This window comes from Anguilla rostrata, chromosome 7 (genome assembly GCF_018555375.3).
Source record: "Anguilla rostrata isolate EN2019 chromosome 7, ASM1855537v3, whole genome shotgun sequence".
Taxonomy (NCBI): Eukaryota; Metazoa; Chordata; class Actinopteri; order Anguilliformes; family Anguillidae; genus Anguilla; species Anguilla rostrata.
The window spans coordinates 1,897,504-1,925,073 of record NC_057939.1 but is presented as its reverse complement, the minus strand read 5'-3'; the positions used below and the strand labels follow the sequence as shown (position 1 = coordinate 1,925,073).

At 43.2% G+C, this 27,570-nt stretch overlaps 2 protein-coding genes across 2 annotated transcripts in view; both read left to right on the top strand.

The window, feature by feature from the left end:
• LOC135258439 (interferon-induced very large GTPase 1-like) overlaps positions 1 to 27,570 on the top strand; it is a 465,270-nt gene that overhangs the window by 151,585 nt on the left and 286,115 nt on the right. The gene's annotated exons all lie outside the window — the stretch shown is intronic.
• LOC135258736 (up-regulator of cell proliferation-like) lies at positions 12,140 to 17,242 on the top strand. Its single transcript, XM_064342267.1, has one exon. The coding sequence runs from the start codon at positions 12,169 to 12,171 to the stop codon at positions 16,888 to 16,890; it is 4,722 nt and encodes a 1,573-aa protein (XP_064198337.1). The 5' UTR covers positions 12,140 to 12,168; the 3' UTR covers positions 16,891 to 17,242.

The window sequence follows — 27,570 nt, the reverse complement described above, 5'->3', positions numbered from 1 at the left end:
TGCAAGGTTTCTGGTAAACCTTACCTGGGACAGGCCGATAAATTACTTCTGACTTTTTGGCACTAATTGTGAGACAGAAGATGTTGCATACTGTAGAGAACATGTCCAAGCTGACTTGCATGTCCTGCTCGCTGATGGGAATTAGTGCTCAGTATTCTGCAGAGAGTGACAGTAGCAAGCGATGGAACTGAATTAAATGTGAGTGTTGCTTGCAACAATCTTCATCAATCATCATCTGTGCTTAATGACTGGCAGTTTATAAACTTAGATTATTGAGGTGGTGCAAATGGGAACATTGTTTGAGAAGTGGCTTGAGACAGAGGCCATTGTGACGTCTAGCTAGTGAATGACTGACGTACCATGTGAGAAAACAAGGGGAAACAAACTGATGGCTCAAGTTATGAGCTAACCCTTTGTCCGATGATTTCTATTATTAGAACATTTATTACCAGTTTTACCATAGATAGTGGTAGCTTTGTCCAGCATTTACCTGTACAAGTATAGCCATGTGTTGTCTTTGGATTTTTTGTATTGTAAAGTAACAGACAAAAATAATTAATCCTTTAATAAATGTCCTGGACTTTTTGCAAAATTGGATGCTTGCAGTATAAGTGAATTCGAAATTTCCTCTCCGTTCTCTCAAATAGAGCCATCTGCCCCAGGGAGGGTGACAGCCACTGATGTGCAGAGCAGGTCAGTGACTCTGTGCTGGGAAAGACCGGTCAGCATGGAGGGAGTTTCTCATGAGATCCACATCACCTACCGTTGTGAGGGAGAAGAGTCCAGATCAGAGATATGTGCACCCACCGCCACCACAGCTGTCCTTACTGATCTGAGACCTGGGATGGAATATACTTTCAACCTCACTGCAGTCCTTCCAAACGGCATCTGCAGCAAGATCAGCTCAACATGCACAGAAACAAGTGGGTAACCAAAATGTCTATACACTACTTTGTAGCTTTGTGTTGAGGCTGATGTCTCTTCGTTCCCAGAATTTGACTCGCAGCCATCCAAATGCACTGTTGACCTTAGCAATTCTGCAGTTGCTTCCTTCACCTCCATCTGGATAAAGTACTGCCTAGATAAGTGAAGCTGTCTACAGCGTTGGGAGTTAATCCCTTCACTGTGATGCAAGGTTTCTGATAAACTTTACCTGGTACAGGCCGATAAATTACTTCTGAATTTTTGTTACTAATTGTGACACTGAAGATGTAGCATACTGTAGAGAACATGTCCAAGCTGACTTGCATGTCCTGCTCGCTGATGGGAATTAGTGCTCAGTATTCTGCAGAGAGTGACAGTAGCAAGCAATGGAACTGAATTAAATGTGAGTGTTGCTTGTAAAAAATCTTCATCAATCATCATCTGCGCTTAATGACTGGCAGTTTATAAACTTAGATTATTGGGGTGGTGCAAAGGGGAAAATCGTTTGAGAAGTGGCTTGAGAACGAGGCCATTGTGACGTCTAGCTAGTGAATGACTGAAGTACCATGTGAGAAAACAAGGGGAAACAAACTGATGGCTCAAGTTATGAGCTAATCCTTTGTTTGATGATTTTTGTGATTAGAACATTTACATTACATTACATTTATTACCAATACTGCCATAGATAGTGGTAGCTTTGTCCTGGATTTTACTGTACAAGTATAGGTATGTGTTGTCTTTTGATTTTTTGTATTGTAATGTAACAGACAAAAATAATGAAACCTTTAATAAATGTCCTAGACTTTTAGCAACACTGGAGGCTTGCAGTATAAGTGAATTCAAAATGTCCTCTCCATTTTCTCAAATAGAGCCATGTGCCCCTGGGAGGGTGGAAGCCACTGATGTGCAGAGCAGGTCAGTGACTCTGTGCTGGGAAAGACCGGTCAGCATGGAGGGAGTTTCTCATGAGATCCACATCACCTACGGCTGTGAGGGAGAAGAGCCCAGATCACAGATATGTGCACCCAACACCACCACAGCTGTCCTTACTGATCTGAGACCTGGGATGGAATATACTTTCAACCTCACTGCAGTCCTTCCAAACGGCATCTGCAGCAAGACCAGCTCAACATGCGTACACACAAGTGAGTAGTGCCCAAACTTTCGGATACCACTGTAATCATTTCCTGTATCTGATTGGCTGTACAACACCTTATACTTTCCATCCTATTTATTTCCCCAGGTTGCCACAGAATAAAAACCATTATATTCTGAGGTGATCTAACTGGTGTGGCTCAGGGACTATTACTTTTTAAGCTCACAATAAATTTCATGACAGAGTATATTCTGTGACCTCTGTTGGAATTTCTTAACATAAAATGATTGTGTTGAAGATGAAGATAAAAAACGACAAAGTCAGGAGCTCCTTTATATAATTAAATATTACGGCGGGTCGGGAAGAGGTACAAATACAGTCTTAAATGATATTAAGTCTAATACATGAGTTTATATAGTTCTCAGAGTCAAAGAGCTGTTGGTCCTGCCTATGAGATTCACCCAGTCATCATATGGAAAACTTCCAGTTAAAGCCAAGTGTAGGTTAGGGAGTCCATTCTAAGACTGACCATGGGGGACAGTTAAACAGAAATAGAGGTTCTTTAACCCCTTAATGTACTTAATTACTGCAGCTGCTGTCCATAACCTTTTACTTGCATTCCAACAGATACATTTTATGGGGTTATACTACATACTATTACATACATTGGCTATTGAATATAAACATTCAGCACTTAATGAACTATATTTATCAAGCCATTACATTTTATCCTTTTGCTTATATAATGCTTTATGTAAGTGAAAATTTTAACATGATCCTTCACCTCTTAGTCTCTTACTATTTGCTCAAATGCAACTGCTCCCTTCATGAACTTTCTGTGCCTTCATTGTGGAATAGGTCTCAAATACGGCTCATTCCAGAAAAGTCAAGCCTGAACGAGCTTAATGACCGTTAGCCTGTGGCCCTCACATCAGTCATTGTGATATAGAATTAATATCTGATGTTTTAGACACTGACTTGCACAAAGCAAACTTCCTCTTGTGGACTATAAAGTCTCCAAATTCTGAAGTACAAGGATATCCAGGATTGAATCTGCCAGGATCTGTAGTACTTTTTAGGTGTGCATGTGAATATATGTTGTCTTCTGATTTTTTATATTGTAGAGTTACAAGTAAATGAATAGACTATTGCATAAATATCCTGCACTTTTTCTTAAGAAATATAATAAGAATTTGCCGGCTAAGAGAAATTACAACTCTGACTGAAACCTCCCTCTCTGTTCTCTCAAATAGAGCCATGTGCCCCTGAGAGGGTGGAAGCCACTGATGTGCAGAGCAGGACAGTGGCTCTGTGCTGGGATAGACCGGTCAGCATGGAGGAAGTTTCTCATGAGATCCACATCACCTACAGCTGTGAGGGAGAAGAGCCCAGATCACAGATATGTGCACCCAAGACCACCAGAGCTGTCCTTACTGATCTGAGACCTGGGATGGAATATACTTTCAACCTCACTGCAGTCCTTCCAAACGGCATCTGCAGCAAGACCAGCTCAACATGCATACACACAAGTGAGTAGTGACCAGACTTTCGGATACCACTGTAATCATTCCCAATATCTGATTGGCTGTACAACACCTTATACTTTCCATTCTATTTAATTCCCCAGATTGCCACAGAAAAAAACCATTATATTCTGTGGTGATCTAACTGGTGAGGGTCAGAGACTATTACTTTTTAAGCTCACAATAAATTTCATGACAGAGTATATTCTGTGACCTCTATAGGAATTTCTTAACAATAAATGATTGTTTTGAAGATAAAGATAAAAAACGACAAAGTCAGGAGCTCCTTTATATAATTAAATAATACGGCGGGTTGGGAAGAGGTACAAGTACAGTCTTAAAAGATATTAAGTCTAATACATGAGTTTATATAGTTCTCAGAGTCAAAGAGCTGTTGGTCCAGCCTATGAGATTCACCCAGTCATCATATGGAAAACTTCCAGTTAAAGCCAAGTGTAGGTTAGGGAGTCCATTCTAAGACTGACCATGGGGGACAGTTAAACAGAAATAGAGGTTCTTTAACCCCTTAATGTACTTAATTACTGCAGCTGCTGTCCATAACCTTTTACTTGCATTCCAACAGATACATTTTATGGGGTTATACTACATACTATTACATACATTGGCTATTGAATATAAACATTCAGCACTTAATGAACTATATTTATCAAGCCATTACATTTTATCCTTTTGCTTATATAATGCTTTATGTAAGTGAAAATTTTAACATGATCCTTCACCTCTTAGTCTCTTACTATTTGCTCAAATGCAACTGCTCCCTTCATGAACTTTCTGTGCCTTCATTGTGGAATAGGTCTCAAATACGGCTCATTCCAGAAAAGTCAAGCCTGAACGAGCTTAATGACCGTTAGCCTGTGGCCCTCACATCAGTCATTGTGATATAGAATTAATATCTGATGTTTTAGACACTGACTTGCACAAAGCAAACTTCCTCTTGTGGACTATAAAGTCTCCAAATTCTGAAGTACAAAGATATCTAGGATTGAATCTGCCAGGATCTGTAGTACTTTTTAGGTGTGCATGTGAATATATGTTGTCTTCTGATTTTTTATATTGTAGAGTTACAAGTAAATGAATAGACTATTGCATAAATATCCTGCACTTTTTCTTAAGAAATATAATAAGAATTTGCCGGCTAAGAGAAATTACAACTCTGACTGAAACCTCCCTCTCTGTTCTCTCAAATAGAGCCATGTGCCCCTGAGAGGGTGGAAGCCACTGATGTGCAGAGCAGGACAGTGGCTCTGTGCTGGGATAGACCGGTCAGCATGGAGGAAGTTTCTCATGAGATCCACATCACCTACAGCTGTGAGGGAGAAGAGCCCAGATCACAGATATGTGCACCCAAGACCACCAGAGCTGTCCTTACTGATCTGAGACCTGGGATGGAATATACTTTCAACCTCACTGCAGTCCTTCCAAACGGCATCTGCAGCAAGACCAGCTCAGCATGCATACACACAAGTGAGTAGTGACCAGACTTTCGGATACCACTGTAATCATTCCCAATATCTGATTGGCTGTACAACACCTTATACTTTCCATTCTATTTAATTCCCCAGATTGCCACAGAAAAAAAACATTATATTCTGTGGTGATCTAACTGGTGAGGGTCAGAGACTATTACTTTTTAAGCTCACAATAAATTTCATGACAGAGTATATTCTGTGACCTCTATAGGAATTTCTTAACAATAAATGATTGTTTTGAAGATAAAGATAAAAAACGACAAAGTCAGGAGCTCCTTTATATAATTAAATAATACGGCGGGTTGGGAAGAGGTACAAGTACAGTCTTAAAAGATATTAAGTCTAATACATGAGTTTATATAGTTCTCAGAGTCAAAGATCTGTTGGTCCAGCCTATGAGATTCATACAGTCGTCATATGGAAAACTTCCAGTTATAGCCAAGTGTAGGTTAGGGAGTCCATTCTAAGACTGACCATGGGGGCCAGTTAAACAGAAATAGAGGTTCTTTAACCCCTTAATGTACTTAATTACTGCAGCTGCTGTCCATAGCCTTTTACTTGCATTCCAACAGATACATTTTATGGGGTAAAACTACATACTATTACATACATTAGCTATTGAATGTAAACATTCAGCACTTAATGAACTATATTTATCAAGCCATTACATTTTATCCATTTGCTTATATAATGCTTTATGTAAGTCAATATTTTAACATGATCCTTCACCTCTTAGTCTCTTACTATTTGCTCAAATGCAACTGCTCCCTTCATGAACTTTCTGTGCCTTCATTGTGGAATAGGTCTCAAATACGGCTCATTCCAGAAAAGTCAAGCCTGAACGAGCTTAATGACCGTTAGACTGTGGCCCTCACATCAGTCATTGTGATATAGAATTAATATCTGATGTTTTAGACACTGACTTGCACAAAGCAAACTTCTTCTTGTGGACTATAAAGTCTCCAAATTCTGAAGTACAAGGATATCCAGGATTGAATCTGCCAGGATCTGTAGTGCTTTTTAGGTGTGCATGTGAATATATGTTGTCTTCTGATTTTTTATATTGTAGAGTTTCAAGTAAATTAATAAACTTTTGCATACATATCCTGCACTTTTTCTTATAAAATTTAATAAGATTTTGCCAGCTAAGAGAAATTACAGCTCTGACTGAAACCTCCCTCTCTGTTCTCTCAAATAGAGCCATCTGCCCCTGGGGGGGTGGAAGCCACTGATGTGCAGAGCAGATCAGTGACTCTGTGCTGGGAAAGACCGGTCAGCATGGAGGGAGTTTCTCACGAGACCCACATCAACTACAGCTGTGAGGAAGAAGAGCCCAGATTACAGATATGTGCACCCAACACCACCACAGCTGTCCTTACTGATCTGAGACCTGGGATGGAATATACTTTCAACCTCACTGCAGTCCTTCCAAACGGCATCTGCAGCAAGGCCAGCTCAACATGCGTACACACAAGTGGGTGACCAAAATGAATATACACTACTTTGTAGCTTTGTGTTGAGGCTGATGTCTGTTCATTCCCAGAATTTGACTAACAACCTCCCAAATGCACTGCTGGCCTTAGAAATCCTGCAGTTGTTTTCTTCACCTACACCTGGATAAAGTACTGCCTAGATAGGTGAAGCTGTCTACAGCGGTGGGAGTTAATCCCTTCACTGCCATGCAAGGTTTCTGGTAAACCTTACCTGGGACAGGCCGATAAATTACTTCTGACTTTTTGGCACTAATTGTGAGACAGAAGATGTTGCATACTGTAGAGAACATGTCCAAGCTGACTTGCATGTCCTGCTCGCTGATGGGAATTAGTGCTCAGTATTCTGCAGAGAGTGACAGTAGCAAGCAATGGAACTGAATTAAATGTGAGTGTTGCTTGTAAAAAATCTTCATCAATCATCATCTGCGCTTAATGACTGGCAGTTTATAAACTTAGATTATTGAGGTGGTGCAAAGGGGAAAATCGTTTGAGAAGTGGCTTGAGAAAGAGGCCATTGTGACGTCTAGCTAGTGAATGACTGAAGTACCATGTGAGAAAACAAGGGGAAACAAACTGATGGCTCAAGTTATGAGCTAATCCTTTGTTTGATGATTTCTGTGATTAGAACATTTACATTACATTACATTTATTACCAATACTGCCATAGATAGTGGTAGCTTTGTCCTGGATTTACTGTACAAGTATAGGTATGTGTTGTCTTTGATTTTTTGTATTGTAATGTAACAGACAAAAATAATGAAACCTTTAATAAATGTCCTAGACTTTTAGCAACACTGGAGGCTTGCAGTATAAGTGAATTCAAAATGTCCTCTCCATTTTCTCAAATAGAGCCATGTGCCCCTGGGAGGGTGGAAGCCACTGATGTGCAGAGCAGGTCAGTGACTCTGTGCTGGGAAAGACCGGTCAGCATGGAGGGAGTTTCTCATGAGATCCACATCACCTACGGCTGTGAGGGAGAAGAGCCCAGATCACAGATATGTGCACCCAACACCACCACAGCTGTCCTTACTGATCTGAGACCTGGGATGGAATATACTTTCAACCTCACTGCAGTCCTTCCAAACGGCATCTGCAGCAAGACCAGCTCAACATGCGTACACACAAGTGAGTATTGCCCAAACTTTCGGATACCACTGTAATCATTTCCTGTATCTGATTGGCTGTACAACACCTTATACTTTCCATCCTATTTATTTCCCCAGGTTGCCACAGAATAAAAACCATTATATTCTGAGGTGATCTAACTGGTGTGGGTCAGGGACTATTACTTTTTAAGCTCACAATAAATTTCATGACAGAGTATATTCTGTGACCTCTGTTGGAATTTCTTAACATAAAATGATTGTGTTGAAGATGAAGATAAAAAACGACAAAGTCAGGAGCTCCTTTATATAATTAAATAATACGGCGGGTCGGGAAGAGGTACAAATACAGTCTTAAACGATATTAAGTCTAATACATGAGTTTATATAGTTCTCAGAGTCAAAGAGCTGTTGGTCCAGCCTATGAGATTCACCCAGTCATCATATGGAAAACTTCCAGTTAAAGCCAAGTGTAGGTTAGGGAGTCCATTCTAAGACTGACCATGGGGGACAGTTAAACAGAAATAGAGGTTCTTTAACCCCTTAATGTACTTAATTACTGCAGCTGCTGTCCATAACCTTTTACTTGCATTCCAACAGATACATTTTATGGGGTTATACTACATACTATTACATACATTGGCTATTGAATATAAACATTCAGCACTTAATGAACTATATTTATCAAGCCATTACATTTTATCCTTTTGCTTATATAATGCTTTATGTAAGTGAAAATTTTAACATGATCCTTCACCTCTTAGTCTCTTACTATTTGCTCAAATGCAACTGCTCCCTTCATGAACTTTCTGTGCCTTCATTGTGGAATAGGTCTCAAATACGGCTCATTCCAGAAAAGTCAAGCCTGAACGAGCTTAATGACCGTTAGCCTGTGGCCCTCACATCAGTCATTGTGATATAGAATTAATATCTGATGTTTTAGACACTGACTTGCACAAAGCAAACTTCCTCTTGTGGACTATAAAGTCTCCAAATTCTGAAGTACAAAGATATCTAGGATTGAATCTGCCAGGATCTGTAGTACTTTTTAGGTGTGCATGTGAATATATGTTGTCTTCTGATTTTTTATATTGTAGAGTTACAAGTAAATGAATAGACTATTGCATAAATATCCTGCACTTTTTCTTAAGAAATATAATAAGAATTTGCCGGCTAAGAGAAATTACAACTCTGACTGAAACCTCCCTCTCTGTTCTCTCAAATAGAGCCATGTGCCCCTGAGAGGGTGGAAGCCACTGATGTGCAGAGCAGGACAGTGGCTCTGTGCTGGGATAGACCGGTCAGCATGGAGGAAGTTTCTCATGAGATCCACATCACCTACAGCTGTGAGGGAGAAGAGCCTAGATCACAGATATGTGCACCCAAGACCACCAGAGCTGTCCTTACTGATCTGAGACCTGGGATGGAATATACTTTCAACCTCACTGCAGTCCTTCCAAACGGCATCTGCAGCAAGACCAGCTCAGCATGCATACACACAAGTGAGTAGTGACCAGACTTTCGGATACCACTGTAATCATTCCCAATATCTGATTGGCTGTACAACACCTTATACTTTCTATTCTATTTAATTCCCCAGATTGCCACAGAAAAAAACCATTATATTCTGTGGTGATCTAACTGGTGAGGGTCAGAGACTATTACTTTTTAAGCTCACAATAAATTTCATGACAGAGTATATTCTGTGACCTCTATAGGAATTTCTTAACAATAAATTACATTACATTACATTACAGGCATTTAGCAGACGCTCTTATCCAGAGCGACTTACACAACTTTTTACATAGCATTTTTTACATTGTATCCATTTATACAGCTGGATATATATACTGAAGCAATGCAGGTTAAGTACCTTGCTCAAGGGTACAACGGCAGTGTCCTTACCCGGGAATCGAACCAGCGACCTTTCGGTTACAAGCCCAGTTCCTTACCCACTGCGCCACACTCCGTCCTATTGTTTTGAAGATAAAGATAAAAAACGACGAAGTCAGGAGCTCCTTTATATAATTTAGTAATACGGCGGGTTGGGAAGAGGTACAAGTACAGTCTTCAAAGATATTAAGTCTAATACATGAGTTTATATAGTTCTCAGAGTCAAAGATCTGTTGGTCCAGCCTATGAGATTCATTCAGTCGTCATATGGAAAACTTCCAGTTATAGCCAAGTGTAGGTTAGGGAGTCCATTCTAAGACTGACCATGGGGGCCAGTTAAACAGAAATAGAGGTTCTTCAACCCCTTAATGTACTTAATTACTGCAGCTGCTGTCCATAGCCTTTTACTTGCATTCCAACAGATACATTTTATGGGGTAAAACTACATACTATTACATACATTAGCTATTGAATGTAAACATTCAGCACTTAATGAACTATATTTATCAAGCCATTACATTTTATCCATTTGCTTATATAATGCTTTATGTAAGTCAATATTTTAACATGATCCTTCACCTCTTAGTCTCTTACTATTTGCTCAAATGCAACTGCTCCCTTCATGAACTTTCTGTGCCTTCATTGTGGAATAGGTCTCAAATACGGCTCATTCCAGAAAAGTCAAGCCTGAACGAGCTTAATGACCGTTAGCCTGTGGCCCTCACATCAGTCATTGTGATATAGAATTAATATCTGATGTTTTAGACACTGACTTGCACAAAACAAACTTCCTCTTGTGGACTATAAAGTCTCCAAATTCTGAAGTACAAAGATATCTAGGATTGAATCTGCCAGGATCTGTAGTACTTTTTAGGTGTGCATGTGAATATATGTTGTCTTCTGATTTTTTATATTGTAGAGTTTCAAGTAAATTAATAAACTTTTGCATACATATCCTGCACTTTTTCTTATAAAATTTAATAAGATTTTGCCAGCTAAGAGAAATTACAGCTCTGACTGAAACCTCCCTCTCTGTTCTCTCAAATAGAGCCATCTGCCCCTGGGGGGGTGGAAGCCACTGATGTGCAGAGCAGATCAGTGACTCTGTGCTGGGAAAGACCGGTCAGCATGGAGGGAGTTTCTCATGAGATCCACATCACCTACGGCTGTGAGGGAGAAGAGCCCAGATCACAGATATGTGCACCCAACACCACCACAGCTGTCCTTACTGATCTGAGACCTGGGATGGAATATACTTTCAACCTCACTGCAGTCCTTCCAAACGGCATCTGCAGCAAGACCAGCTCAACATGCGTACACACAAGTGGGTGACCAAAATGTATATACACTACTTTGTAGCTTTGTGTTGAGGCTGATGTCTGTTCATTCCCAGAATTTGACTAACAACCTCCCAAATGCACTGCTGGCCTTAGAAATCCTGCAGTTGTTTTCTTCACCTACACCTGGATAAAGTACTGCCTAGATAGGTGAAGCTGTCTACAGCGGTGGGAGTTAATCCCTTCACTGCCATGCAAGGTTTCTGGTAAACCTTACCTGGGACAGGCCGATAAATTACTTCTGACTTTTTGGCACTAATTGTGAGACAGAAGATGTTGCATACTGTAGAGAACATGTCCAAGCTGACTTGCATGTCCTGCTCGCTGATGGGAATTAGTGCTCAGTATTCTGCAGAGAGTGACAGTAGCAAGCGATGGAACTGAATTAAATGTGAGTGTTGCTTGCAACAATCTTCATCAATCATCATCTGTGCTTAATGACTGGCAGTTTATAAACTTAGATTATTGAGGTGGTGCAAATGGGAACATTGTTTGAGAAGTGGCTTGAGACAGAGGCCATTGTGACGTCTAGCTAGTGAATGACTGACGTACCATGTGAGAAAACAAGAGGAAACAAACTGATGGCTCAAGTTATGAGCTAACCCTTTGTCCGATGATTTCTATTATTAGAACATTTATTACCAATTTTACCATAGATAGTGGTAGCTTTGTCCAGCATTTACCTGTACAAGTATAGCCATGTGTTGTCTTTGGATTTTTTGTATTGTAAAGTAACAGACAAAAATAATTAATCCTTTAATAAATGTCCTGGACTTTTTGCAAAATTGGATGCTTGCAGTATAAGTGAATTCGAAATTTCCTCTCCGTTCTCTCAAATAGAGCCATGTGCCCCTGGGAGGGTGGAAGCCACTGATGTGCGGAGCAGGTCAGTTACTCTGTGCTGGGAAAGACCGGTCAGCATGGAGGGAGTTTCTCATGAGATCCACATCACCTACGGCTGTGAGGGAGAAGAGCCCAGGTCACATAAATGTGCACCCAACACCACCACAGCTGTCCTTACTGATCTGAGACCTGGGGTGGAATATACTTTCAACCTCACTGCAGTCCTTCCGAACGGCATCGGCAGCAAGACCAGCTCAACATGCATACAAACAAGTCAGTGACAACATGTATTCATTTGAGGATGCATATTTAATAGTTATACTTGTCATTTTAAACCTCATAAAAATACGCTGAATTGTTCAGGTCCTTTTTGTAAGCATTACATTCACATCTATTATTAGTCATTTTAAACGGATTGTGTGTCACTGTACAGAAATATAGTAATGCAATTCAATTTATTTCCACAATGACAGAAACTAGTCTGGATGAACTGGTGAGTGACTTGGGACTGGAACACCACCTGAAGAACAAGCTGACTCTGAGCAAGGTGCTGGAGATTGATGGAGAGACTTCAAGTGATGAAAGCATCCAATCTCTGAAATCTCTGCCGTGGTGTTTCCTGAGGAGATTGATGATGGTGAATGTGACTGCTAGGAGCGTGAGGTGCGCCTCAAAACAGGACATGACTTACCAGACCCTTGGCAGCTTACTGAATACCCTGAACAATCCACAGGACCACAGCAACATAATCAACCCCCTGGACCTCATAACTGCTGTGTTTCTCTGCTCGGATGGCTTTCTCCAGCAGGAGATGGCTTTGAAAATGTCCATGTGCCAGTACTCTGTGCCTCTGCTGCTTCCTAAGTGTGATGCACAGCAGTGTACTTTAATGCTCTGGGCCATGAGGGATATTGTGAAAAAGTTCAAGCCACACTCTTTGGCAGACCCGAGTGGGTTTGTGGAGCAAAGCATTGTTCTCTGTGAGCTCCCCATGATCTCTTTTGTGAGGCTGGGAAGCAGCAGCTTGTCGAAGTCTCACATTCTGAACCAAGTTCTCAGCAACCCTCAGCAGTACCACGAAACCTTTGTTCACAGAAACATGGAGTGTGGTGACAGACCAAGGAGGATTTCCAACGGGCTGGTGGAGATCAGCTGGTATCTGCCCAGTGGGAAGAGAAACATTGACATCTTCTCTGAGCCACTGGCTATAGCTAACCTCCGTGGGGACCTCAGGGACTTTGAAACTCAGTACGCTTTCCTCTGCTACGATTCTGCTGCCATATTTTTGTTCTGTGATGATTTTGGGTCAGAATGCAAATTTCTGGTCTCACAGCACCTTCAAGGTCAATTGATGTTGATCAGCAATTCACAGAGCAAGAGCTTCAATGAGAATGATTTCACAAGATGTGTTTCTCAGTTGAAACTAAAACCCAGTAACATCATCATAAAGGGTCCACAGATGAACGATGCACAATTAATCAAAAACCTGCATTCGGCTATCAGTGGAATTTTGAAGGGTAACATGGTCAAAATGAGTATTGAAGGGTTGTCTGATGTTGCCCATGAGTTTGGGATCCAGGTTGATGAAGAATATATCGACTGTCAGAGGGGCAAGAAGAAGGCCGATGAAATCACTGGAGGGATATCTGATATACCAAGCTTCAAGGAGAAAGAGCTGCCCTTGCAAGGGACTGCATGGAAACAGCTGGCCAAACTGGAGAGGGAAGAGTGCAGGATGAAAAATTCTGGGGAGAAAAACATAGAAGTTTACAGGAATGAGCTTGCAGAACAGAAGCAAGAGCTCAGAGCACAGCAGAGGGCTCACAACATCTCGGAGTCTATGTCCTGTTTCATCAAAGCAATGTCAGAGTCCACAGAGGAGCGCAAGTATTTCCACAAGTGGATGAGGATCAACCTGGACAATCTGTCACGCAAAAGCCTTCCACCCCTTCAGGCAGAGTACAAGAAACTGTGTCAGAATTCCTTGGAAAACAAGGAGCGCATTGCACAGTTGGACAGGAAGATCTCCAGCTGCTCCTTGGGGATGGAGCACTTCCTGCGGGAAATGGGTCAGCTGTACGAGTCGGCCTGCTCACATCCCAAAGGCCCCACCCCTCAGATTCAGCGCCTGCCACGTCTGTGTGCTGAGCTGTTGCAGGAAGGCTTTCCTCTGGAGCTGGTAGATGGAGATGCATCCAACATTCCTCTGCAGTGGGTGACTCAGGTTCTGAAGGAACTCCATCAACTAACACAGGACAAATGTAAGATCCGGGTGATCACTGTACTGGGGGTGCAGAGCACTGGGAAGTCCACCCTCCTGAACACCATGTTCGGGGTCCAGTTTGCCGTCAGTAGTGGCAGGTGCACGAGAGGAGCCTTCATGCTCCTCATCAGAGTGAAAGAGGAATTTAAAGAGCAGCTTGGCTGTGATTACATCATGGTTATTGACACTGAAGGTTTGAAGTCACCAGAGTTCGCCCAGTTGGATGACAGTTATGAGCATGATAATGAACTGGCTACGCTGGTGGTGGGGCTGAGTGACATCACAATCATCAACATCGCCATGGAGAACTGCATGGAGATGAAGGACATCCTGCAGATTGTGGTGCACGCCTTCCTGCGCATGAAAGAAGTTGGGAGAAAACCCTGCTGTCAGTTTGTGCACCAGAATGTCCCAGACATCTCTGCCCATGACAAGAACATGAGGGACAGGAAGAATCTACTGGAGCAGCTGAATGAGATGACCCAGGCAGCAGCTAAGATGGAAAAGAGGGGAAACAGCAAAATATTTACTGATGTCATGGAGTACGATCCAGAGAGAAACAACTGGTACATCCCTGGGCTCTGGCATGGCATCCCTCCCATGGCACCGGTGAATGTTGGCTACAGTGATTCTGTGAATCAGTTCAAGAGGAGTGTGACTGAGAGGTTTCAGCAACACAAATCTGGAAAGAGCTCACCACACACATTCAGTGAGTTCCTTGAATGGACCAGGAGTTTGTGGGAGGCAGTGAAATATGAGAACTTCATCTTTAGTTTCCGAAACAGCCTTGTGGCTGATGCTTATGCTCAGCTTTGCACTGAGTTCATCACATGGGAGTGGGCCTTCAGGAAGAGCATGCACTCCTGGTTAATGGAAGCTGAGACAAAGGTGTCAAACTTTGGCACAATAGCAGGACAGATTCAGCCATCCTCAAAGGTGGACGACTTACTGCGCAGCCTGAAATATGAGGCCTCCCTTGAACTAACTAAAGGGGAAACGCTCATTTTAGACAACCTCGCTGAATTCTACAAGCGGTCTGATGGACACGTTCACTTATTAGAGAAGTACAAAATGGACTTCATCAACTCAGCCAAAACCATCAGGAGAGAGACAGAGAACTCTGTGAATAACAAGCTTGAGGCAGCAGTGGAGATTAGAAAGGGTATGTTCAGGTTAGAGAGCATCAAGACAAATCATACAGCTGTGATGGAGCGGAAAGTGCTGGACCTGATTGAGAAGTGCAGGAAAAGTAAAGATCTGTCAGATGAACAGCTGAAGGCCGAATTTGAGAAGATGTGGAAAGAGACTGTGAAAGAACTGCAGTTCTGTGGCCTGGAAAAACGAGATATTGTCCAAGATATCCATCATCAGCTGAGGTCAAACTTAGAGAGAGAAGGTAGCTCAGTGAAAGAAAATTTTTTTCAAGTGGTCAAATTATCTGAATGTGGAATGGAGCCATTCAAAGTGAATAGTATAGGAGTGTTTAAAAAGATATGGCACACAATTTTTGGAAATGAGCAGAAGATAATGACACAAACGATGGTTGATCACATCATTGAGCGCAGCAGGCAGTTTGTGGAAGAGAAAGTGAGAACAAGGTCTGATTACCATAACACATACATCACAGACCTGCTTCGCATGGTAGATGAAAACCTGGACAGGCACAGGGATCTGCAAATAAGTGCTGAGTTTCAGGCCAAGTTGAAGATCCACATCTGTGGACATGCAGCACGAGAGTTTCATCAAATGCATTTGGATTTTATCCAAGCAAATGATCCCCGTCAATGTCTGGAGCAGTTCAAGCAACAGTACTGCACTGACTTCAAGGACCTGTTCAACAAAAGAGACCAGTGTCAGAAGAAAGCAGTGGAGTTCACCATCAACTGTCTTGCACCCGCGGTTAAGGAATACATCACCCAATCTCTGGGCCCTGACCTTGTGGATGAAGTGCTGACAGGGCAAAAAGGCATTGATTTCACCACTCGATCCTTCTTCCAGTTCTCAATCCTCAAGCAGCTGCTTTCAGATGATAACTTTGAGAACTTTGTGAATTACATAAGTAATTATGAGGCCTTTGTGCAGGACTGGATATTCAAGCAGGTGGTTAAGCAGTTCTCAGAGGGAGATGGTCTCAGGAACATTGAGATTGAGCACCTGAAGGGGATGGTAAAAAGATTAAAGGAAGCCATTAAGAATGCAGAGACGAAGGCCAATGAAAGAGTGGCAGAAAGGGGTGAAGAGGACCGAAATATTCAGCTGTTCATTCAGGATATCTGTAGTGACCTACAGGAGCTCGTAATTCCCAAAGACCCCCTTGAAGTGGTCCTGGCCTTAAACACTGCCAAGCCAGAAGACTTTTCCCGGTGTCTGAAGGTGCTTGTGGATGAAATGGAGCAGTCCTTTACTGCAGAGTTTCAGAAAGGTGGGGATGTGTTAACCAGGCTGACCTCACTGCCCTTTCAGCCACAGAAGGAGCTGTTTAACAGGGTATTTGGCTGTGGGAGGCAGTGTCCCTTCTGCAAGACCCCATGTGAAGCAGGCGGCAAGAACCACGTAGAGCACTTTGCTTCCATTCACTGTCCTCAGGGTATCGGGAGATACAGATATAAGGACTCCACTAAATTAGTGTGTGATATCTGCTCCAGCAGTGTTGCTAGTGAAGCAACATTCAGATCAAGCAAAACAGAGGGGAAATATCATCCATACAAGGACTATCAAAGCATTTACCCTGACTGGCGCATCCAGCCTGACCCCAGCATCCAGGCCTCAGACTACTGGAAGTATGTCTTCAACAGGTTTAACGAGAAGTTTGCCACAGAATATGATGCTAAGCCAGCTGACATTCCCCACTTTTGGAGAGATATAACCCAAGACCAAGCCATGAAAAGCTTGAAGGAATCCTTCCAGATGAAAACAGGAGATTAAATGGATGTTTCAGTAGGGTGATCTTCTGATTGGAATTAATATGAAATAGTTTCCTCACAGGTACAACCCATAATAGTTAAGCACATATAGAGCCTCAAAGTTCAACAGCATGGAATCCTTCCAGATGAAAACAGAAGGAGATTAAATTAAATGGATTGTATGGCCCCTGTTTTAGTCTGGTTGAAAATGTATTTTCTGTGGAGCATTAATTAATAGCCTACTCATACATATCATGGATAATCGCAAAAAGTGCTCCAACCAAGTTGAATCCTATCAAAGAAAGGGCCATAGGTTAAAAATAAAAATACAATAAAAATAAAACATTTCAAAATTGGAACATTAAATTAAATCATCGCTGATGTTAAGAAAGAGAGAGAATCACTGATATGAACATTCTTGCATTTTTGCAGCCTTCACTGAGTTGTCTCTGATACTCAGATACAGATAATACCATCAACCAGTCATTATACATATAAAACCATATACATGCTAAAAGGTGATTTCTATCATAACCTATGCAGCTTTTATCTATACACACTGTCTGAGTTATCATGGCTGAGCTTTTTTATTATTCCATTGCATGGATACATAATCAGGGATGGTAACTAGCCTGCGATATTTTAAGTTTGTTTAATTTTGTGACATTCTCTATATCAAAAAGAATACTTTCAATGAATATACAAATTACATTTTATGTTTTTTCTATGCTTCTTATAATAAGTCTTTTCTATTAATAAAGCACATAACCTTCATGTATAATTGGTAATATTATCAGCACTTCATCACTGCCTGCTTGGCTGTTCGAAGTCATAAATGGATAAGTGCCTTGGTAATCTGTGCTTGATAATCTATTTACACAATAATATAGCTTTCATCCATCCATTATCTATACCTGCTTATCCAGGGACATGGGGGCTGCTGGAGCCTATCCCAGCATTCATTGGGAGAGAGGCAGGAATACACCCTGGACAGGTTGCCACACACACCATCCACTCATACCTATGGGCAATTTAGAGTCTCCAGTTAGCCTGCTGACATGTCTTTGGACTGTGGGAGGACATGCAAACTCCACACAGAAAGGCCCAGGGATTCGAACCTAGGATTGCACCACTGTGCTGCCCTTATAGCTTTCGTGATGACTGTTTATTTTTCTTTTTTAGAAAGCTGGATTTAAAATTTGTTTTGCTTCTTTGCACTTAGTAAAATTGATATATTTCACCACATGTTTGAGCACTTATTACTTGCACAAATGGCATAATCAAAATAAATGTTTAATTTCATCTGAACTTGATGAACAGTCCCTTATTTTCTTCACTGCCTGAACAACTGAGGTGCCTGAAGACAATGGCAGTATCTTCATTCTACCACTAGATGGCAGTAAATCAATTTAACATCACATCATTGCTGCTGGCTTTACCTTCTGTCTCAGGTAGCTAAAAATACACAATTCACACTTGTGCCGAATGTAATTACCTGCACTGGGGAAAAAACCTTTCCATGTTTATCAATGAAAGGGGCATAAAGATGAAAGCTTGAACCTTCTAGTCTTACAATCAACCAGGATTTACATCAGGACTCAGTCACTGGAGTCTGTCCACTTTGAGTCAGAGACAGGGTGTGCTACACCAGGACTCAACACATTATGGGAGCAGGAGGTAGTTGAGTCAGCCATTTAAAAAGTGACCAAAAATGAGATCAAAGCAGATATTTACCCAGGATGCACCACACTGTTCCTCCAACAAACTGAGGGGGAACCAAATACTGCTCCAAGACATTCAGCAGATTCCACTGTCTTCACACATTTCAGAACAAGAAAGCAAATGCATAATCACTCATACTTGTATATCCAGCAGCCTCTTCACAAAGTGGAGGAAAGTGTTTCCAATCAAACTTAGAGCTGCTGAGGGGAGCAGGAAAATCAGTCTGTCGCTTGGGGAATAAATCATTCAGTCAGGGGACAGGAAAAGGGTGATGAAGCACACAGAAGCTAAAGAGGTGACTCCTGTCCAGGTGAGGCCGGAGGAAAAGGCAGGTGAGCTCAGGCTAACCTGCAGCAGACCATCACAGGCCCACCCATCCAGCTTAAACACACATTTAAAAACAAGCAAAAAGACAACCAAACAAAGGGAACATCATCTCCTTTCAATGGCTCCAGTTTATTCTGAAGAGATCAGCACTATTTACAAGAAACCAGATCCAATGACCTCAAACAGAGAATGCAGTAAATCTACCACCCAGCACATTTAATATGAACCACTGCAACAGAGAATTCAGTAAATCTACCACACGCCAACCAACAGCTTACCACTGTGCCAACCACAGCATTCTAAAACACATGACTGTGATGTCACTTCCTCACACATCACATGCCTGATGCTCCTAACAATGGGAAAGTCAATGTGATGACGAACATCAGCACTGTGAAGGGTAAAACGAGCCCATGCCCGGAGCTGTGTCCAGATCAATAAGTGTTAAGCACTCAGCTCCTGAAACATTATGTAATGTGTAATGTAAATAGTGTAATTCTTTGAAGCAAAACCTGATAATTAATTGCAAAAAGTTTCCACAAAGTGCGGGAGCCATGTTGATTCATAAATGCAGACAAAGCTTTTTCAAGTAATAAATCATGCAACTGTAGGTGTCAAGTAGGGTTGGAGTCCTGATCTATGTGGTCACTTCTGGCACTATGATCTTTACTTCACTCTAGTGTGTTTCTTTTGCACCTCTGCACCTTGAACTAATGCACTTGTTGTACGTCGCTCTGGATAAGAGCGTCTGCTAAATGCCTGTAATGTAATGTAATGTAAAGTACTAAGTGTGGAAAGTGTTTAATTAATGATCAGTGTTAACTGCCTCTTTAAAAAAATAATTTCAAACTATACACAAAATCATTGCACAATTTGTTTTTATTTATCTTAGTTATCGGTTAGACAGGCATAAATCTGGTGTATACACCGTGGTGTTGAGCAGTATACCTGCGGCTCGTAGCTTTGGTTTAGCTATCCCCCCTCAGGCTTTGTTTTCCTTGCGAGGGATTTTATTTTTATATTTCTATGTCTGGCTTAGTACTCAGAGGTCCCTTTGAGACTTGAAATTCGTTATTAGAAACTCATATCCTGAAACTTCTTATCTGGCTTGGTACTCAGAGGTTCCTTTTAAGACTAGGAATCTCAGAAACTCAATCTCGAGACTTGTTACCTTACTCAGCATTTAGGGCTTCCTTGAAATCTGGAATCTATCGAACCGCATTCCCACATTTATTCTTATACATGTACCTAATCACTGCCTCTTTCACATTCAGTTCCACCTGGTAGGCCTATGGCCTGGTCTTCCAGTTGCTGTTTGCAAATTATAACTTTGCAAAATTTGTGGCTTCACCAGTCTTCAGCAGTGGGAGGAACACTCAAAACTGTACCTTACAGATGTAAAGCCCTCCCTGGAGAAAAGAGCACAACTCCCTTTCATACAGTAAAGTGAACAAATGGTATCACACAGAGGGGAGGGCAGGCAGGGATGTCTCAGGGTCACAGCATAATGTAATGGTAAACTAGTTATTAATCAACATTACCTCTGATTATTTCAGATAGATTTCTTCTATAATTTTGCACTTCATCACTTCCACATAGGGTTCACTGTGTCTGAAGACTTACAAAGAAAAAGCACACGCATCTATATTACAGATCAGGATCTATATTACATCTGGACTTGACCAGGTCAAGTCTCCTTGTTAATGTGTCGCTACTCTCTGGAATGTTAGTCGTCCGGTTAGTCGGCTAGTGAGTTTATCGACTATTATGGTAACATGCTAGCGAATGATGGTAATATGCAAATTTTGTGGTATTTTAGAAATCACAATGTGCTCTTGCAGATTGTGACTCAGGCTTGTACATCATGTCTGGTCTGCCATAGCTCGCAAATTGTGTGCTTAAAACCAGTGTTGGCGGTGGTAGCCCATTAAATACAACTTAAAGCATGTAGCCTTCGTTTTGGGACATCTGGTACCACGGGTAAAGGACTGGCCATGAATTAACACAGCATTGAACACATTTTAACATAAAGATTTTCAGTTAAATATACAAATGAAAGAAGCGCGTCCAACCTCTGAGGACAAAAGACATTCAGTGCCTGATTTACTAAAACCTTTACCGCGTGCAAAACCATTTAGCGCGCGCAAAGCTAATAGCACGACCATGATAGGTGCAAAACAAATACCATGTCCAGTCATTGGTTGTGTTACTGGTTTTGTGTGTGCTAAAACGTTTTGCACGTTTTATAGTCTTACCGTGTTTTATGAGATTAGTGAACATACTGGGGGGTCCTTTGACCATTCCTTCGCACAGAATCTTTGAACATCCTTTTAGAAAAATATATCCGCTACAGCCCTGAATCACATTCAAAGCATTAAACATGAATTCATCTAAATAATAAACCAAATAATCTAGAATGCAGACTGAAGACCCACCTCCTAAGATGGCATTATTACCCCCTTCCATCCCCAACCTATAACATTTTGAGTATCTTCTTGGGTAGTGCCAGGCCTGGACTGCAGCCATCTTCATCTCCTGCTTGTTTCAGGGACTAGTTGCCTTAAGTTTCCTCAGATTGAGTGAATTACTCGGCCAATCAAGAATTTTCCAGTTTTTGGCTTTGAAAAACTCCCTTGTTGCTTTAGCAGTATTTTTGGGAGCATTGTTTTGCTGTGGGATAAAGCGCCATCCAGTAAGTTACTTACACAACTTTTCCCATAGCATTTATATTGCAACCATTTATACAGCTGGATATATACTGCAATGCAGGTTAAGCACCTTACTCAAGGGTACCATGGCAGGTTCCTACCCAGGAATGGAACCTGTCATCTTTAGGTTACAAGGCCAGTTCCTTACCCATTATACAACACTGCCGCCCACATGCCTTCACACCCTCCATTTAAAACCCTGTTTAAATCAGTTCATTCAGGCTCTACAGACCCCTGGCGGTTTTGTTAAAAGAAAACATCTGATATAATTTACTGGCATCTGGTTGTACTGATTTAAAAAAAATTTTTTTTTTTTACTTAATTCAACTCTTAATACCTCAAAAAACATTTTTTTTAAATTACAATGAACACTGTAAATCTCAGTCCTCCTCCTTCTGAAGAATGTTCACCGTAGCTCAATGAAACCTGATGTGGGACCACTTAACACCAACCTCGGGGTTAAATGTAACATCTCACTCTCCGTACTTTCAGTCATATTGCTAATGAATCGTATGTCCCAGAGATTTAATTGAGGTGTGCAATCATAGCCAAGGGGTGTAGGTTGTTTGTAGTAACAAAAAATTATTAATATACCTACAGTAATATTTTAAGAATTGAGTCAAATACAAAAACTGTTAGTTCCCCACCCTCCCCTACTTCACTTTTAGCCCTTGTGTCTTTGATTGAGCACTTTGGTTCAGTAAGAAGCACATGGACATTATCTCATTAGAGGGTTTAGCTTGTGCCATGGGCAAGAAATCCATCCTGCTTAACTGCTCTTTGTAGAGAGACGATCGGTGCAGCATGAAACTTGCACACATCCTGCTCTTTGCACAGATAAAGGTGAAGCACTGGTGCCTCCCACAGCCACTGAAACTAGCAACGAGACTTTCTGAGAAATCACGTGATCTATTTGAAGCCCAACCCCCCCCCCCCCCCACTTCTGCCTCCCACAGCCACTGAAACTAGCACCAAGACTTTCTGAGAAATCACGTGATCTATTTGTAGCCTCTACCCTGGTTGTGTCCGCTCCCTTTAGCTACTCCCACAAGTACAGACCTCAGCATATGTAACGGAAAATTTGTGCCAGAGACCAAATTGTGTGGTATTTTCGTAAACCGACTACGCCAAACTGTCAGAGAAATTTTGTTTTTATTTATTTTAGTTATCGGTAAGACAGGCATAAATCTGGTGTATACACCGTGGTGTACAGCAGTATACCTGCGCCTCGTAGCTTTGGTTTAGCTTCTTTGGTTTAGCTTTTAGTTTCGCTTTTAGTTTCTCTCTGCAGCCAACGCAAAACCACGCCCACCCTACCACATAGTGTCAAAAAAAAACGAGCCGTGCCCAGCCGATCCAAGAGTTCGTCGACCCTAGGCATAGGATAGGCATCAAAATGTGACACAGCATTCACTTTCCTATAGTCCACACAGAACCGATTAGAGCCATCAGGCTTACTTACCAGCACGATGGGGCTATTCCAGGCACCGTGGGACTCCTCTATTACACCCAACTCCAGCATGGCCTTTATTTCTGCCTGCACCAATTTCTTTTTGTGCTCCGGCAGTCTATAGGGACGGGAACGTACCGTTACTTCCGGGGGGGTGTCGATATGGTGGTGTATGAGGTTTGTGCATCCTGGTAGGGGAGAAAACACATCCGCAAACCGTTTTTGCAACAGGGCAAGGTCTGCTCTCTGACTTGGCGAGAGGTGGCTATCTGAAAGGGGTGGGGTCTGATTGATTGAATTTGCTACCTTCGGCCCCAGTTTGTCCCTCTCCTGATCCACCGTTACCAGAGAAACAGCCACCACCTCTTTCCATGCTTTTAATAAATTGAGGTGATAGATCTGTTTCGCTCCCTCTCTATCAGCACGCTCCACCTCATAGTCAACCTCCCCAACTCGTCGTGTGACCACGAAGGGCCCTTGCCACTTGGCGAGTAATTTTGTACTGGAGGTTGGAAGTAATACCAGGACTTTATTTTACGAGAATTGTCGTAGTTTCGTCCCTCTATTGTAGTGCCTCTGCTGACGTTCCTGAGCCTCGAGCAAATTCTCCCGTGACAACCGACCCAGTGTATGGAGTTTTGCTCGCAGGTCCATGACGTATTGCACCTCATTTTTGCTGGGGCTTGGACCGTCCTCACAGCTTTCTTTAACTAGGTCCAATATTCCCCGAGGTTTTCTACCAAATAATAGTTCAAAGGGAGAAAATCCCGTGGAGGCCTGGGGAACCTCCCGCACTGCAAATAATAGAGGGACTAACCATTTATCCCAATTTCGGCTATCGTCGTGAATGAACTTTCGAATCATGGACTTCAGAGTTCTATTAAACCGCTCAACAAGCCCATCTGTTTGGGGATGGTATACACTGGTTCTAATAGAGCGAACGCCCAGTAATCCGTATAGCTCATTTAGTGTACGTGACATAAACAAAGTGCCCTGGTCAGTCAGAATCTCTTTCGGGATTCCGACGCGGGAGAAAATTTGAAACAGAGCTTGTGCAACACTCTTAGCTGAAATATTGTGCAACGGCACTGCTTCGGGATACCGGGTCGCATAATCTGGAAAACCATTTCCCGGCGGTTTTTGGGTACCAACAACTGGGTCGTTTCTTCACCGGTCTGAGCGTCACGACACACTCGATACAACCTGTCCCTAATAATAGAAAAATAAGGGTGCGAGAGTACTGCATCGGGGCGCACCTGCTGACCATCAATACGCATTACTTGGTCATAGGCAAAGCGTAAGGTGTCGTCCCGAGACTGCTCGAGTGGGAAATCCTCCGCGGGTTGGAATACAGGACCCCGGGGAGTCTCAACCGGAGGCTCGCCTGGGTCCCTCCCCGCCCCGGCCGTGTCGGACGGCCCCGCGTCACCACCGTCAACAGCACACACGTCACACTTCCCTATCGGTCGTGATCGCACCCCCAGCATGTTTCTAGAAATCTCCCTAAACCCCGCCCAATCAGTACCCAAGATTAGGGGATGCGCAAGCCGGGAGCTAACCGCAGCCTTCACGATATGCGTTTTTCCCTGGTAACAAATTTCCACAGGTACTACCGGATACTTGTGCACATCTCCATGCACACACCGAATGGAAACCCAGGGTGCCTTTACCAATGCCTCGGTTCGAACCAGGTTTTGCTGGATCAGGGACTGCATAGCCCCCGAATCCAACAGCGCCCGGTGTTCACTCCCTCGCACCCTTACCGGGATGCAGTACGCTCCCTCCTGATCGGGAGCGGAAATGGGCGGCCCGACCACTCGGACCACCTGCCCCACTTCCATAAGTGGACAATCGCGGCGCAGGTGACCCAGCTGTCCGCACCGCCAACACCCCAGTTCGAGCGTCTGAGGCGCCCTCTGCAAGCCGGAGCCCCCCGCCACTGAGCCTGGACCTGGAGAGGGAATCGGAAAAAAGGGGGGATTAGTTTGAGGGAAGGGAGGGGGCAGAGCCCTGGGGACAGGGGAGGGGCCAGTACGAGGAGGGGGTCTCCTCCTGGGCGCTGGTTCCGGCCGTGCTTGCTGCTGGGAGCTGGGGTATAGCGCTAGGTGGTCCTCCGCCAGGGTGACCGCCCCCTCTAGGTTGGTCGGGCGATGGCAGCGCACCCAATTGGCCGTTCCCTCCGGCAATCCTTCCAGGAACTGTTCCAGGATGACCTGCTCCATGTGGAAGTATGGGTTTTCTTCATTCTTTTAATGTTTTTACATTTCTTCTTATTAAAGATTGTACTGATCAAGAATATATTTAAATGTATGTGATTATGGGATGATCTCTGAAGAACAATAGGTATTCTGTGTTATGTCTATTTGTAACTAAGGAAAGACAGTGGTCTCCTTGTACACTGATGCATACTACCTAGAGAATCTTTGAACCCCAGTTGCAGGAGGGAAAATTGTAAACATTTACTTAGTGGAATTTTGTAAGTAACTTCTGTTGGGAAACAGTCTTGTGCAGAAGACCTTTGAGTTGTAAGAGAAGAGAAAGGAAACTGATCTAGAAAGAACTGATTTGCTATATCTAGTAAATGTATAGATTATATTCTATTAAAATGAATGAATGAAAATCAAAGTAATCACAGCAACAGTAATGATATAAACATAGTTTGTTAGAACATGGTGGTGTGTATATGAGTCAATATTTCAGTTGGATTACAGCATGTAGTGAATGCATGTAAAGTGCATGTACTTTGAAACTGGAGGATGGAACAATTGTTAACCATGAGGACAAATACTTGTTATTCAAGTCATGCATATACATTTCTCTGTAAGTGTGTGTAGTGAAATATCTGTCATTGATTAAAATGGAAGATTATATAATAGTTATTGTTAAACTAACTTATGAAACATATGTTTGACCTAGGCTGGGATTGGTTATTTTAAAGGGAAGATACATCAGGGTAGGAGGAGATCTGGTTGTATAAAAAGGATGTAAAAACATAATGCGAAGAAGCTCTCTGTGTATCTTTATGGTACTAGAGACCTCCCGTAGGCCTACGTACATGAAAAGGATTATTGATTAAAGAGAATAAAAAGGTTATTAGAAGAAATCATAAGTTCTAGTCTTTATTCTTGCATCACCGGCTCACCCACCGAACGTAAGAAGGGGTTTTCCTCCACATCCAGGCAGAGCCCTGGGGACAGGGGAGGGGCCAGTACGAGGAGGGGGTCTCCTCCTGGGCGCCGGTTCCGGCCGTGCTTGCTGCTGGGAGCTGGGGTATAGCGCTAGGTGGTCCTCCGCCAGCGTGACCGCCCCCTCTAGGTTGGTCGGGCGATGGCAGCGCACCCAATTGGGCGTTCCCTCCGGCAATCCTTCCAGGAACTGTTCCAGGATGACCTGCTCCACCACGCCCCCGGCGGACCAGATCTCCGGTTGCAGCCAACGCCGGGCCATGTGGGTTAGCCTTTGGGCGTATGCGAAGGGACGGTCATCCGCCACCAGGTTCGCCGTCCGGAACCGGCGCCGGTAATCCTCCGGGCTGCAGCCCAGTCGGTCCAGGATCGCCCTCTTCACGGTCTTGTAATCTGCCCGGGCTCCGGGCGGCAGCCCATACGCCGCCTGTTGGGCTTCCCCAGTTAAGAGGGGCAGGAGGTGTACTACCCACTCCTAGTGGGGCCACTGGCACGCCTCTGCTGCCACCTCAAAACTCTCCACGAATGCCTGGATGTCATCGTCGGCGGTCATTTTGGGTAGGTGGATCCGGAGAGGGGATCGGGACGGCGGGTCCCGAGAGCTTGTTTCCCTGGCGGCAGCCAGCTGTCGCAGCGCCTGCGTCTGGAGGGAGGCTTGTGCACGCAGAGCCTCCATCTGCTCTGCGTGTACGGCCGCCTGCCGCTCCTGCATTTGGGCCATCCCCTCCAGCATCCGCGCCAGCGCTACGAGAGCTGCGCCGTCTCGCTCCGGTTTGGATCCATTTCTGACCTCCTCTCTCTCTCTCTCTCTCTCTCTCTCTCTCTTCCTGCCGTCCCCCCGCACGGGCCACCACTGTAGCAAACTGAGTGCCACCGCTCGTTTAAGAGATGAGAGAGACGAGAGTTTATTTTTTGGACGCGAATGCGTCTTTTTATTTTTACGGCCGCCACGCGGCTTTCTGTTCGGTACACAGACACACAATTCACTGCTGACCGTCCGTCAGCTCTTCCTCCGTCTCCAGTCCGTTCCCTTCTGTCTCTGTAGACCGGCTTTTAAGCGTCCAGGCTCACTGTCGAGGTAATCAGCACATTGTCCATCAATCAAACAATTAACCATCAGTGCTGATTAATAATCCCAACAGCTGTGGCCGCAGAGTTCCGAGAGGCGCCCCCCCCCCACTCTCTCTCTGCAGCCAACGCAAAACCACGCCCACCCCTACCACAGTATACTTTAAACCACATTAATGTTTTGATTACAAATTAAAAATTTTGGCTAGAGATACAAAAAAAAAAATTTTTTAAACTCATTG

Excerpts from the sequence above, each read along its gene's own strand:
- LOC135258736 (XM_064342267.1), top strand. The coding sequence starts at position 12,169 with ATGACAGAAACTAGTCTGGATGAACTGGTGAGTGACTTGGGACTGGAA.